Source organism: Coregonus lavaretus (assembly GCF_964263955.1).
Source record: "Coregonus lavaretus genome assembly, chromosome: 7".
Classification (NCBI taxonomy): Eukaryota; Metazoa; Chordata; class Actinopteri; order Salmoniformes; family Salmonidae; genus Coregonus; species Coregonus lavaretus.
Window position 1 is genome coordinate 29,797,198 of NC_139994.1, and position 15,619 is coordinate 29,812,816.

Here is a 15,619-nt window from a genome sequence, read left to right on the forward strand (position 1 = left end):
GTCATCAGTATTCCTCTGTCATCCCCTTTTCTCACTTCCTGTCTTGCCTGCCCGCCCGCCCGCCCTCCCTCCGTCAGTCAGTCTGTCTGTCTCTCGGGTGCTAATATAGAACAGAATGAAAGTCCAGTGAGTGCCAGGAGACTGCAGCAACAGCCAAAAGAGAAGGAGAGAGAGAGAGGGGGGATGAGAGCGGGAGAGGAGGAATGGCCTGCAAACAAGAGAGAGCAAAACCAGCCCTGCCTAAACTAATAAGGCTAGACATGCACATGCAGTACAAACCACACACACCGACAGCAAACACGCAGACAGACACACACCTGTGTGTACCCCAAAACACAGCTCCTCCGTGGCGCGAGCCTCTTATAGTAAAGATTATCAAGGCAAGGCCATACACTACAAACTGACTGGCAATAAACAACAGAGTCAAGCACAGCCTCACTCTACCATCCTGTGTAGCTCAGTTTCCCCCCTGCAACCCATAACCTGTTTAGAATACCGCAGCTGGTGATTGGACCGCATACCACATACTGTATGCTTGCACTGCCCAATTAAAATCTTCATACATAATTGCCACCTTCTCATGGACACGTTTGTCATACATTCTGAACCAGGTATTATGAGTAATACGGTTGTTTTGGGTAACATATGGTAGCGATTTTACACTGTCAAAACAGGGCACATAGTGTCAATTAGCTGGTGACATCATGCTTAAATCAGACACTACCAAACACTAACAGACACACCGTCACCGACACACACACGAGCAGCCAGAGGCCTGCTGCCACCCAGGAGTCCTGATAAGTGCCAACAGACACACTATGAACGCTCTTTAAGATGGCGTAACCCTCGAATACACACATCAAAGTATGTTCAAGTACAACATACAGTGCTTGTTTACATTGGACCACTGACAAGTTCTGTTTCATAAATATTTTTAATTGTATACTGAGCTCCTGTTGGGCATTTCATTTACTCTGACTCATTCTCTCACCGTCTCGTGATTGTTGAGTCAGTGCCTTAACATGCTCACACACACACACAGCTTCAGAGACAGCAAGGTAGTGCTATCACCATTGACTAGAATGGCTATAAAAACACATTTACTGTACACTGCTATGATACACTAGCCCCCTGGGGCTCAGAACAGGCTCCATTTAAAGAAAGGGTCCTTTGAAGTAGGAAGAGCGATGGGAGAGAGAGGGGTGGATGGAGAGGGAGGGAGAAAGAGAGAAAATGGAGGATAGGCAGGGAGAGAGACGAGGAGATATTTAGATACAGTAGTTGATGGGGAGAGAGAACGAGACGGACAGAATACACCAAATACATAAAAAGAGGGGATAGAGAGAGGGATAGAGACAAAGAGAGAGTGGGATGGATATAAAGTGTTTGGAATCCCCCTCTGAGGCTAGATGTAGCAGTATAGTGTTGATGAATGCGCATCTGAAATCCCTATTTATTCCTATGAGGGCAGCCCAGACATTGCCAAAAAGGCAGCCGCCACGTACGTACACACACCACACCCACCCACCCACACACTCGAGAAAGAGCCAGAACTATTGATCGTTACCTGGCTAAAACACTCGTAAACGGGAGCCTCTGCGGAGACCGGGCTCTAAGCAACTGAGTGTGTGTGTGTGTGTGTGTGTGTGTGTGTGGGGGGTGTGGGGGGTGTGGGTGTGGGTCTTGCTTTCCCCGTGACTCAGCACCGCGCATCAAATAAGACACACAGGCCCAAAGAGAACATAACGTCATACCATCACAGCATACATAACATACTGACGGCCGGGTGCTACAGGTCGGCAGCCACGAAGGGAGTTTCCTGCTGTCAATGTAAAGCACTTTGAGCAAGAAAGGTACTATATCAACTAACTACCATTACCAATTGAGGTTAATTATTGGTAACAACAGTGAAAGGGTCACCAGCAACTGTGGGGTTAAAGACCTACAATAGAGTAGGCATAGGGGTAGAATTACTAGAACCGACATTACCATTAAAGTTACTGTAATTATATTTCTATGACAGTTGGTCCTTTCATTGAACAGCTTATTGCGATGGAGCTCAAATGAGGCCATTGAATCCACCCCCCAGACACACACACATCATTGTGTGAGCCGTATGATCTCATAAACCAATACATAATTGCAAAATAACACGTTTCAGTATGCTGTCAGGAACCCTGCCATTTGAGGAAACACACACACACACAGTCAGAAGTAACAGAGGAAAGAGTGGGCGTGTGAGGAAAATAATGAGTGATGGAGAAGCGAGAGAAGGGGGAGAGATGCAGAGAAGGTCTGTGCTGTGCTGATTAGGCTCTGGGGACAGACTCCGGAAGGATGAGAAGATGCAGAGTGCCTTCTGCAGGGCTGACAACCAGGACACACACACACACAAAATCTCTCTGACACAAAGATGTGTGACAGTAGTATACAAGCCGTAAAAGGGCAACACACATTCATAAATATGCTCTCCCGCCCTGATCCTGGACAAGCCCCCAAATATCTAGCCTACATTTCCACTTCCACAAGTAAAAGAGAGCGAGCGGAAAAGAGAAGGAAAGAGAAAAAGATGCCGCTGACCTGAGGGAACTGCTTTGTGGGGAACTGGGGTGGAGATAGAGGACTGTCCGTTGCAGAGTCCAGTCCCTCTCTGGAGCTTTCCCAGTCTACCTGGGTGGCGCCCCCTGCCTCTGGGGAGGTTAGTGGCAGGTCGCTGGCATAGCCCGAGGACAGAGGGTCCTGTACCGAGGGTCCCTCAGCCGTCGTAGTTTCCTGGGTCCCCATAAGGTTGGTTGTCATATTGGGACCAGAGGTGTCCATTTTGGCTCTACTTTGGGTCAAGCCAACCCTGCTTACCTGGGTGACTCCCCCAGTCTCTGGGGATGTGAGTGGCAGATCGTTGGCATAACCAGAGGAAAGAGGGTTCTGTATTAATAGTCCCTGTTGGACCTGTGCTGGTTTATCCAGACTGAGTTCCTTGACTTTTGTAGTTTCCTGTGTCCCCATAAGGAAAGTGGTCCTGGCATCCATTTTGGCTCTCCTGCGGTCTTCCTCAGAGAGTTGAACTTTATTTCCAGTCACTGTGCCTTCCTTGACTTCTGTAGTTTCCCGGGTCCCCAGACGTTTAGCTGTCTTATGCGGACTGGAGGCGTCAATTTTGGCTTTCATGATGTCTTCCTCAGAAAGCTGTACTTTGAGGATTTTCCCAGTCACTGGGGATGCGGCTGGAGGTTCGGCACGTACCTCTACTTCTACCTCTTTATCATGGTAACTGTCCCCTCTCCAAACCGGGGACCCAAAGTCACTGGGGTAGACTGTCCTCACAACACACAGCCGGCCCTCCACCTCGCGAATGTGGACCACCCCTTTGCGCTCCTTTTCCGAAGGGGCGTTAAAAGCAACCCCCAGAGTCCCTGCTAGCCCACCCCCACCTTCATCCTCTTTCTCTCGTTTTTTCTCTCGTTCCCTTTCTTTCTTGGGTCTTAGTATACAAGGCCTCTCCAGGACCCCTTGTTCTCGCTCCCTGACTTTGCAGACCCGACCCCCACCAGGGGTGGTGTACACCTGGGACGGGAAAGATGGGTCAGGGTTGTCTGCGGACGGGGTGGGATCCTCACTGGGTTGCCCTTGGCTGCTTGGGGCCTCTATGGTACTGCTCGTCCCCCCTTCCTCACTCCCAGCTCCGGGGTAGGACACCCTTCTCCACACTGGGCTTGGCTCAGGGGACAGCACTCTGCTACCACCCAACCCCCCCATGCTGTCGCTTGTGGAGTCAGCACAGAGAGCACTGGGAAGGGGTAGTCTGGATTGAGTTTGGACATGAGGCACGGTTAAATTGGTGATTTTGGCGCCGACATCACTCATAGTGTTGAACGAGGCGGTGGTCGCCTCTGTGACAGTACCTCTGTCCTCCTCCTCTTCATCCTCTTCCTCTGGTATGTTGCTTATCCTTATGCTTTCCACTTCCGAGCCTACCGACTCTCTTTTCTGGTGCTTCTTTCCTTTGCGTTTCCGCCGGAAGCGGAGGCGCCGTTTGGGGTTGGGGGACAGTGGGGGTAAGCCGTGTCCTCCCTCCCTAGGAGGCCTCACACAACCCATAGAGCTTCCCATCTCAGAGTGAATGACAGAGGGAAGGACAGAGGAGGCAAAAATAGAAAGCAAAACAGACAGTCAGATGGACAGGCAGATCAGAGCAGCAGAGAGTGACAGACAAAAGCGATATCAATGTGACACCTGCTCTCGGTGTGACGTTAGCGATAGCAGGTTTAGCTCCAGTTGCTTGCCAGGATTATAGAAAATGACAATGAAGAGATCAAGAGACGGGATGGGCTCTCGTCACCTTCTCATAGTGTCTGGTTCAGTCCACCCGGCCGAGGTGCTTGGTGCAGGCTTGCGTGTCACAGCTCTCGTCTGTCCGTAGGTGTTCCTCTCCCCGCCTTTCCTCCCCCTCTTCCTCTTCTCCTCCTCTCTTTGCAGCTGTTGCCTCACCTCACATATGCTCAGGCAACACCGCGGTCAGCCCTGCTTGCTCTTGCTCGCTCTCCGAGGCCCCCACTGTCGCTATGCCTCTATGGGCAGGTCACGGACGTCCCAGTAGGGTAACAGCACTCACGTCAAGGACACTGAGGCAGAAACATGTCAGCAGACTCCGCACAGCTTAAGAGAAAATAGATTTGGCTCAGGCAGTTCATTCATCCAAGTTTTGACAGGTGAGAACGAAAGTCAATGTAGCTCATACATACTACATGTTGAATGAGGCTATGAGAGTCGGAGTAGGAGACGGTGAGTCAGAGCACTGCAGATGTGTCCTTTTCAGCCCATCAGTCGTTTCATACACACAATGTCGGAGTGTGTGTATGTTTGTGTGAGAGAAGTCCATGGGGTTTCTGGCGTTACCTGCGATGGAATCAGTGCTTGTCTCATCTCATATCTGCAATTCCTCAGAGGGTGAGATGCGAGGGAGCTGCAGTGCAGACACACACACACATGCAGTGTGTGACTCAGTGCACATCATCCCAGTCGCTCAGCAGCGGAAAAAAGATCACGTCATATGCAATTCCGCTCTGTTTCCGCCATCCTGCACGCACGCACACACACACACACAGTTTGTTTGCAATACGTTTCCCTGTCGTTCCGGGGGTACTGTAATCAAAGTACTTTATACAGGCTCGCCTCCAGGTATCCAGAATCATATATTATTAATAACTCTCCGCTCTTGCGATAATGTTATTGCTGTCAGCGCCGTAACGGTCAACAACAGTCATAGTAGTAGCGGTGGTGATAGCATTAGCTCTGTAGTAGCCAGTGGTGTCCCATTCTGCCAAGACAGCATGCTAATATCCACTATCCGGATTGGTGGTGGGAGATAGTGGACAGTCCGCCAATACTCTGACAGATTGTTAAAAACTCAGAGTCTCAACGGCATCTCCCACGATCCCCCCTGTTCATGGAGTCGCAGCGTCATGTGGTGTTTGATTTCCTTCAGTTCACACGGTTGTTAACCACAGAGAGGTCTCAGTACGAAGGAAACCTCCTGGGATAGTTGAATGAGCGTTAAGTCAACGTTATGGTGCTGACTTGGAAGTCTCCAGGTGATAAGGGTAACCATGGGACCAGGAAGAGAGGTGATGAGATTCTGAACTGTAGGTGTCTTGCATTATCCTTCTTCGACCATCATTCAATGACTACAATCACACATTGCATTAGGAGTGGTAAGATACCTGTAGCGTTGTCTCATAGAAAAGCCAGACAACTCGGGAAGCTGGTAGTGGTTCCTGTAGCTTTGTCTCTGGTACTGTATCAGGTTAAAATCCAGAGCATGTCGAGTTAGGGAGTAGAGACCCCACCTTTCGCTTTCCAGACGTCACGTGGCTCCCCCCTGGATACCGGCCTTGATCTTATCCCCCCTCCGATGGAGGATTGCTGGGAGATCGTGCTGGTGCTATCCAATCACTAACCCCTCAGTCCATCTCCAACCTTGTCACTGTCTGTCAGCCAGGCAGGCTTTTTCAGTCATCCCTGCAGCAGTCTTTGACACTGCTCCAGTACTCCAGTATATAAGCATCCACACTCATCCAGGTCTGTATGAGTTCCCAGTATGATTCCACAGGCGTGCATGCAAAGAGGGTCTGGTTGCAGACAACCAAGCAGGCAGACAGGCGGTTGGTTAAAAAGGCACTCCTTTTCCACTCGTCTCCTCTGGTCTGGTTAATCGAATGACCAGCGATGGCTGGGCTGGGCTACAGTAGGCTGGGCTACAGGAAGCTAGCCTACAGGAGTAGGCTAAACTGGGTTAGACTTGGTTAGGGAAGGTTCAGTATCCCCAGCTTTAGCCGCCCTCCTAACGCTGCCTGCAAACGAACAGCTGACTGGGTAAGGCAAAGGCAGAGGATTAGTCCGGTAGTCTGGAGCTCCTTGGCTAGTTATAGAGAGAGATGGAGGAGGAGAGGGGGATCCGGATGAAGGGAGAACAAGGTCCCGGTCAGACAGGAATGGTCGGATTGATCCAATTTATACGGTGTTCCCGGTAGAGAAGCGAAATATGTGTGTGTGTGTGTGTGTGTGTATGTGCAGCTGAAGAGAGAGCAAGAGCGTGTGTGTATGCCTGCAGGGCTGGGCGATCCTCTGATCAGCTGTGTGTGTGTATGAATCCTCTATGTGTGTACGTAAGCCGAGGTCTGTAGATCCAGGGGAAAGCGGGAGCCACAGTGACAGCAGGCAGCCTGTATTCCTCTCGCTCTCGCTGGCTTCTCTCGTTCGTGCTCTCGCTCGCAGGCACCGGCAGAGAGAAAAACACTTTATCTTCAGGCTGCTGCAGCTTCACAACCTCTGCTGCTCTAGCTTTCTTTCTCCCTCCCTCCTCTTTTCTCCTCCTCCTATCCACTTCCTTGTGCCTCCCTCCCTCCTCCTCACTCTCTGCTGCTCTCTTGGTGTGAGACACACACCGATATGCTATATATTTTTGGTCCGATACCGAATCAGAATTTTTCTGTGGGGGGGGGGGGGGGGGGGGGGGCAAAGTTTACCGATACGATATATCTGCCAATAGACTGTTACAGCAGGGAAATTAAAAAGTGACATTTTTCCCACACTGAGTTCTCATAAATTGTCATCCAAAATAGCAATTGTCCAAGAAATATGTTTCAGATGTTATTTTCTTACATTGTGACAATAATGACATCATGAGAATGGCCGCAAACGATCAGATAAGCATGATATTTCCTTATTTCATAGTATGTATTGAATATCGGTTATAGGTGAAATTTTGGTCCGATACCGATTTATTGGTAAAAAGGCCAATATCAGCTGATAAGATCGGTACACCGATATATCGGTCGGGCTCCACACACACACACGACTCAAAAGCTTCCCCGGTTGGCAAGAAGCTACTGATGGAAAATAAAAATAAATCATTGTTGATTCTCTGCAAAACCAAGATCATTAAAGCAAGTTCAAAAGAATGAAGGAAGATGCAGGAGAGGAGGGTGGGTGTTAAGGAGTTTATGAAAAGATCAATAGGGATGAGAGAGGAGAGATGAAAAGAAAAAACTGTCTGTAATGGCAAGAGAGAGTGATAGAGAGAGGGATGGGAAAAGGAGGGAGAGGAGAGAATGCAAGAGAGCCTTTGCACCAGTTAAAGCTTTTCCTCTCATACACACATTCACTACACACACACCTTAAACACCCACATCTCACTGTATGTGAGGGTGGTGGACAACTGTACGAGCACACACGACGAACACACGTGTGCACAAGCCCACATCAAGAAACACACAAACACACACACGGTCCTGAGGCATTGTATGGAAGTTTAGAGATCTACCCACACACCCAAAATAGATACCATTACAAACATAAATGCAGAGTATTCTCTAGTGATGACAGATAGGCTACTTGTAGATGAGTCCAATCCACAGCTCTCCCATTACCCCCACAGTGGAAAACAGACAATAAGACACTAAATCAGGTCCCTGAGGTCTTCACCATGGATATGACGTGCTGGAAGCCTCCAACTATCAATTAGCTACCTGAAAGCGGTCACATGACCCCCTCACGGAACCTATACTGGACTGGACCAGCTCCATTAGAGATAGACTTTATGATTATCATTGACGAGAGTATTTTACTATGCAATTCTTTCTGTCACAACATAATTAGCATTTAGAGAGAATATAGGTTGTGAATAAGGGCTGATTTGAGGTCGGTTTTGATGTTTCACCCTCTAAATGACGGAGGTTAGGAGGTATATAGGGTAAGCTGGTTCTAGATCTGTGCTTTGGCAGCAACTTATAATTTGTGCTTTCACAGAAGCAGGTCAGAGCTGGGCCATGATGATGTATTTTGTATTAAAGTTTCTTATCAGGGGAGGAATTACAGAAGCACGAATTAACGAGCCAGGCCAGAGTGGATAAGCCAATCGCACGCAGCCACAGCTCAGGGTGAGGCGGGGATTGTGAGAGGGATGTAGTTGGCTGAGAGCATTGTTAGTGTGCCAGGTCATCTATGAGGCTGGGATAACTGGTGACCCCTAGTGCTGAAAGTGAGGAGCTGCAGCCAGCCTTGAACCACTGTTGCGTCAGGGTAGATGTATGCTTACGGAATTTACATAGCACTACACATTTGTCAATGCTATAGGTAGGTCACAAACAAGTGCAATGATCCGTATAGTATAGTACAGTGCTTGTCGCCAGAATATATTGTTATAAAACACAAAAACCTTTTGGGGAAGAAGGTGTCATTTGAGACACAGCTATTATCCGTTAGGTGAGTGAACATCGTCGCCAAACATTGACTTCAATTGATGGATTAAGTACCAATAATAATATAATAATAATATGCCATTTAGCAGACGCTTTTATCCAAAGCGACTTACAGTCATGCGTGCATAAATTTTTTGTGTATGGGTGGTCCCGGGGATTGAACACACTACCTTTTGCGTTACAAGCGCCGTGCTCTACCAGCTGAGCTACAGAGGACCACGTAGAGGACAACTGGCAGACTTGCTGCCTTGAGGGCCAGAGCAGGGCTGAGTATCTCTAAAATTGAATTGAAGTGGCTGGTGTTGAGAAGGACTGCTGAGATAGCAACTTGTCTAGCCTGCAGTCAGAGAGAATGCTTTGCTAACGTGACATCTTTGAAATAATGAAGAACTGGTCTTAACTAGACATGACAGAGTGTGGAGTCATAGGCCTGTGGTTCTACCCCTAACAACAGAGTTTCATCCAATTACGAATTCTCCTTTGCCCTGACAACAGAGTCCTCCAATCACAAATTATCTTACTAGCAGGCTGGTAGCAGCGAACCTTAGGGGGACAGTTTCCTGGAAATACTTCACTCCCCACTTCCAGGCCATGCAGTGCTTTCTAACCCCACATCTGATTTTAACTACTAACACCAAACCCTATATCCTTGCCCGTAACCATTACAATAAATGAATATGTGCTTTCTAACATGCTATCTGGTGACTACCAATGACATTTTTGCTCCTTGCAAATCCCAGGTCATAATGTGCTGTTCAGACTTGTCTACATTAAGTTGATATACTCTTGTCTGTAAATGTCAGTTTTTGTATTTTGTGTTATTGTTAAATAAAATCATGTTCATATAGGATTTGGTTATCTTTTTTGTTTAGAAATTCAGTCATGGATGAAATTGAGAAATAAGTAACCCGATTCTAAGCGCTCTCTATGAAACTGTGCAGTCTCTCTCTGTCCTCTCCCTTAACAGCTACCCAGACTAGCTGCATTGACCCTTTTTGCACTAACTCTTGTGACTCATACACTCTATCCTGTTGCTTAGTCACTTTGTCCCTACCTACGGTGCCTTGCAAAAGTATTCAGACCCTTTGGATTTCTTCACATTCTGTTGTGTTACAAAAGTGGAATTAAAATGGATTCAATTGGAATTCTTCGTCAACAATCAACACAAAATACTCTAATGTCAAAGTGGAATACATTCTAACATTATTTAAAGATGAACACAAAATAAATAACTAAAATATAGTTGTTGCATAAGTATTCATCTCCCTGTGTCAATACATGTTAGAAACACCTTTGTCATCGATTACATCTGTAAGTCTTTCTGGGTAAGTCTATAAGAGCTTTACACACCTGGATTGTGCAATATTTTCCCATTATTCTTTTCAAAATTCTTTAAGCTCTATCAATATGTTGTGGATCATGTCTAGAAAGCAATTTAAAAAACTTGCCATAGATTTTTAAGCAGATTAAAGTCAAAACTGTAACTTGGCCACTCAGTAACATTCTGTGTCTTCTTGGTAAGCAACTCCAAAGTAGATTTGGCCTTGTTTTGAAAAGGTGAATTTCTCTCCCAGTCTCTGGTGTAATGCCGATTGAAGGTTTTCCTCTAGGATTTTTCCTGTGCTTAGCTCCATTACGTTTATTTTCATCCTGAACAACAACCCAGTATTTGCTGATGTCAAGCATACTGATACTATCATGCAGCCACCACCACTATGCTTGAAAATAAAGAGGCAGTTACTCAGTGATGTGTTCGATTTGCCCCAAACATAAGGTTTTGCATTTAGGCCTAAAAGTATATTCTTTTGCTTTGTTTTTCTGCAGTATTACTTTAGTGCCTTGTTGCATACAAGATGCATGTTTTGGAATATTTCATTTTATGTATATTTGTATTCTTTTCACTCTGTCATTTAGGTCATTATTGTGGAGTTACTACAATGTTGTTGATCCATCCTCAGTTTTCTCCCATCACAGCCATTGAACTCTAACTGTTTTAAAATCACCAATGACCTCATGGTAACATCCCTGGGCAGTTTCCTTCCTGTCCTGCAGCTCAGTTCAGAAGGATGACTGTGTCAGGGTGGTTTAATACATAATCCACAGTAGAATTATTAACTTGATCATCCTTAAAGATATATTCAATATCTGATTTGTTATTGTTAGCCATCTACCAATCACTGCCCTTCTTTATGAGGCTTTAGAAAAGCTCCCTGGTCCTTGTAGCTTGAAATTCAATACTTGATTGAGGGACCTTACAGATGTATAGTATGTATGGGGGACAGAGGAGGGTTTAGTCATTCAAAAATCATGTCAACCCCTATTATTTCACACATAGTGAGTCCATGTTACTTATTATGTGATTTAAGACACATTTTACTCCTGAACTAATTCAGGCTTGACTAAACAAAGGGGCTGAATACTATGTAATAACTATATTTTAGTTATCAATTTTTTATTTATCCAAAAATTTAAAAAAGATTTTTCTTCCACTTTGACAGAGTATTGTGTAGATTGTTTACAAAAATGACAATTAAATCCATTTTAATCCCACTTTGAAACATAATAAAATGTGAAGAAATCCAAGGTGCCTGAATACTTTGGCAAGGCACTGTACATATCTACCTCAATGACCTCGTTCCGCCGCACATCGACTTTGCACTTACCCCTTGTACACTGAACAAAAATATAAAATGCAACAATTTCAAAGATTTTACTGAGTTACAGTTCATATAAGGAAATCAGTCAATTAAAATAAATTCATTAGGCCCTAATCTATAGATTTCACATGACTGGGAATACAGATATGCATCTGTTGGTCACAAATACCTTTAAAAAAAAAAGTAGGGGCGTGGATCAGAAGACCAGTCAGTATCTGGTGTGACCACCATTTGCCTCATGCAGCATGACATCTCCTTCATATAGAGTTGATCAGGCTGTAAATTGTGGCCTGTGGAATGTTGTCCCACTCCTCTTCAATGGCTATGCGAAGTTGCTGGATATTGGCGGGAACTGGAAGACGCTGTTGTACACGTCGATCCAGAGCATCCCAAACATGCTCAATGGGTGACATGTCTGGTGAGTATGCAGGCTATGGAAGAACTGGGACATTTTCAGCTTCCAGGAATTGTGTACAGATCCTTGCAACATGGGGCCGTGCATTATCATGCTGAAACATGAGGTGATGAGACAACGATGAGATCGACAACGATGAGACAGCCTATAGGGAGGAGGTCAGAGACCTGGCAGTGTGATGCCAGGTTACCAACCTCTCCCTCAACGTGATCAAGACAAAGGAGATGATTGTGGACTACAGGAAAAGGAGGGCCGAACACGCCCCCATTCTCATCGACGGGGCTGTAGTGGAGCAGGTTGAGAGCTTCAAGTTCATTGGTGTCCACATCACCAACAAACTATCAGGGTCGAAACACACCAAGACAGTCGTGACGGCAATCGGTACCAGAGCGCCAAGTCTAGGTCCAAAAGGCTTCTTAACAGCTTCTACCTCCAAGCCATAAGACTCCTGAACAGCTAATCAAATGGCTACCCGGACTATTTGCATTGACCCCCCCCCCCCCCCGCCATTTTTACGGTGCTGCTGCGCTCTGTTTATTATCTATGCATAGTCACTTTACCTCTACCTACATAATACCTAGACTAACCTGTGCCCCCGCACATTGACTCTGTACCGGTACCCCCTGTATATAGCCTTGTTACTGTTATTTTATTGTTGCTCTATAATAAATATTATTTTAACTTCATTTTATTTTAGAAAATACTTTAACACTTATTTTTCTTTAAACTGCATTGTTGGCTAAGGGCTTGTAAGTAAGCATTTCACCTGTTGTATTCGGTGCATGTGACAAATACAATTTGATTTGATTTGATGGTGGCGAATGAATGCAAGACAATGGGCCTCAGGATCTCGTCATGGTACCTGTGCATTCAACTTGCCATCGATAAAATGCAATTGTGTTTGATGTCCGTAGCTTACGCCTGCCCATACCACAAACCCACCTCTACCATGGGGCACTCTGTTCACAACATTGACATCAGCAAACCGCTCGTCCACACGACGCCATACACACTGTGTGCCATCTGCACGGTACAGTTGAAACCGGGATTCCTCCGTGAAGAGCACACTTCGAGCATGCCAGTGGCCATTAAAGGTGAGCATTTGCCCACTGAAGTTGGTTACGACGGCAAACTGCAGTCAGGTCATGACTGGTGAGGATGACGAGCACTCATATCAGCTTCCCTGAGACAGTTTGACCGTTTTTGCAGAAATTCTTTGGTTGTGCAAACCCAGGTTTTATCAGCTGTCCGGGTGGCTGGTCTCAGACGATCCTGCATGTGAAGGCACCGGATGTAGAGGTCCTGGGCTGGCGTGGTTACACGTGGTCTGTGGTTGTGAGGCCGGTTGGACGTACTGCCAACATTTTCTAAAACTGCTTATAGTAGAGAAATTAACATTAAATCGTCTGGCAACAGCTCTGGTGGACATTCCTGCAGTCAGCGTGCCAATTGCACGCTCCCTCAAAATTTGAGACGTCTGTGGCATTGTGTTGCGTGACAAAACTGCACATTTTAGAGTGGCCTTTTACTGTACCTAGCACAAGGTGCACCTGTGTAATGATCATACTGTTTAATCGGCTTCTTGATATGCCACACCTGTCAGGTGGATGGATTATCTTGGCAAAAGAGAAATGCTCACTAAAAGGTACAGTGAGGGAAAAAAATATTTGATCCCCTGCTGATTTTGTACGTTTGCCCACTGACCAAGAAATGATCAGTCTATAATTTTAATGGTAGGTTTATTTGAACAGTGAGAGACAGAATAACAACAAAATAATCCAGAAAAACGCATGTCAAAAATGTTATAAATTGATTTGCATTTTAATGAGGGAAATAAGTATTTGACCCCCTCTCAATCAGAAAGATTTCTGGCTCCCAGGTGTCTTTTATACAGGTAACGAGCTGAGATTAGGAGCACATTCTTAAAGGGAGTGCTCCTAATCTCAGTTTGTTACCTGTATAAAAGACACCTGTCCACAGAAGCAATCAATCAATCAGATTCCAAACTCTCCATCATGGCCAAGACCAAAGAGCTCTCCAAGGATGTCAGGGACAAGATTGTAGACCAACACAAGGCTGGAATGGGCTACAAGACCATCACCAAGCAGCTTGGTGAGAAGGTGACAACAGTTGGTGCAAATAGAAGAAACACAAAAGACCTGTCAATCTCCCTCGGCCTGGGGCTCCATGCAAGATCTCATCTCGTGGAGTTGCAATGATCATGAGAACGGTGAGGAATCAGCCCAGAACTACACGGGAGGATCTTGTCAATGATCTCAAGGCAGCTGGGACCATAGTCACCAAGAAAACAATTGGTAACACACTACGCCGTGAAGGACTGAAATCCTGCAGCGCCCGCAAGGTTCCCCTGCTCAAGAAAGCACATATACAGGGCCGTCTGAATTTTGCCAATGAACATCTGAATGATTCAGAGGAGAACTGGGTGAAAGTGTTGTGGTCAGATGAGACCAAAATCGAGCTCTTTGGCATCAACTCAACTCGCCGTGTTTGGAGGATGAGGAATGCTGCCTATGACCCCAAGAACACCATCCCCACCGTCAAACATGGAGGTGGAAACATTATGCTTTGGGGGTGTTTTTCTGCTAAGGGGACAGGACAACTTCACTGCATCAAAGGGACAATGGACGGGGCCATGTACTGTCAAATCTTGGGTGAGAACCTCCTTCCCTCAGCCAGGGCATTGAAAATGGGTCGTGGATGGGTATTCCAGCATGACAATGACCCAAAACACACGGCCAAGGCAACAAAGGAGTGGCTCAAGAAGAAGCACATTAAGGTCCTGGAGTGGCCTAGCCAGTCTCCAGACCTTAATCCCATAGAAAATCTGTGGAGGGAGCTGAAGGTTCGAGTTGCCAAACGTCAGCCTCGAAACCTTAATGACTTGGAGAAGATCTGCAAAGAGGAGTGGAACAAAATCCCTCCTGAGATGTGTGCAAACCTGGTGGCCAACTACAAGAAACGTCTGACCTCTGATTGCCAACAAGGGTTTTGCCACCAAGTAATAAGTCATGTTTTGCAGAAGGGTCAAATACTTATTTCCCTAATTAAAATGCAAATCAATTCATAACATTTTTGTCATGCGTTTTTCTGGATTTTTTTGTTGTTATTCGGTCTCTCACTGTTCAAATAAACTTACCATTAAAATTATAGACTGATCATGTCGTTGTCAGTGGGCAAACGTACAACATCAGCAGGGGATCAAATACTTTTTTCCCTCACTGTATGTAAACAAATTGGTGCACAAAATCCGAGAGAAATAGGCTTTTGGTGCTTATGTAAAATTTCCGGGATCTTTTATTTCAGCTCATGAAACATGGGACCAACAATTTACAAGTTGCGTTTAGATTTGTATTCAGTGTATATAGCCAAGTTATCGTTACTCATTGTGTATTTATTCCTCATGTTACTATTTTTCAATAATTTTCCTCTCTGCATTGTTAGTAAGCAAGCATTTCACTGTTAGTCAACACCTGTTGTTTATGAAGCATGTGAAAAATAACTTTTGGTTTGATTAGATTTATCCTTAACTGCAACCGTAAAACCACTGCTCTATCCTTCCATCTCCCTCTTTCATTTCCTCCTCGTCTTTCACTTTCAGTGCAACTGTAGTTTTCAGCCCCCATTCTGTCCATCAGTGCTGGGTTATCCCCCTCTACCTCTATCCCTCGTTCTGCATCTCTTCATCAGCCGCTCTCTTTCCCTCGCTGTGCTCACACCGTTCTGCTGAATCATGTTGAATGAAGTGGCTGCGTAGTCATGCGGCGTGT

At 45.8% G+C, this 15,619-nt stretch overlaps 2 protein-coding genes across 2 annotated transcripts in view; both read right to left on the reverse strand.

Annotated features, from left to right (window-relative positions):
• Positions 1 to 15,619, reverse strand: part of LOC311132497 (microtubule-actin cross-linking factor 1, isoforms 1/2/3/4/5-like) — a 235,581-nt gene that overhangs the window by 123,346 nt on the left and 96,616 nt on the right. The gene's annotated exons all lie outside the window — the stretch shown is intronic.
• On the reverse strand, positions 2,509 to 4,110 carry LOC311131814 (uncharacterized protein; the record flags this gene model as incomplete). Its single annotated transcript, XM_084164946.1, has 1 exon — positions 2,509 to 4,110. The coding sequence occupies one exon, from the start codon at positions 4,108 to 4,110 to the stop codon at positions 2,509 to 2,511; it is 1,602 nt and encodes a 533-aa protein (XP_084021072.1).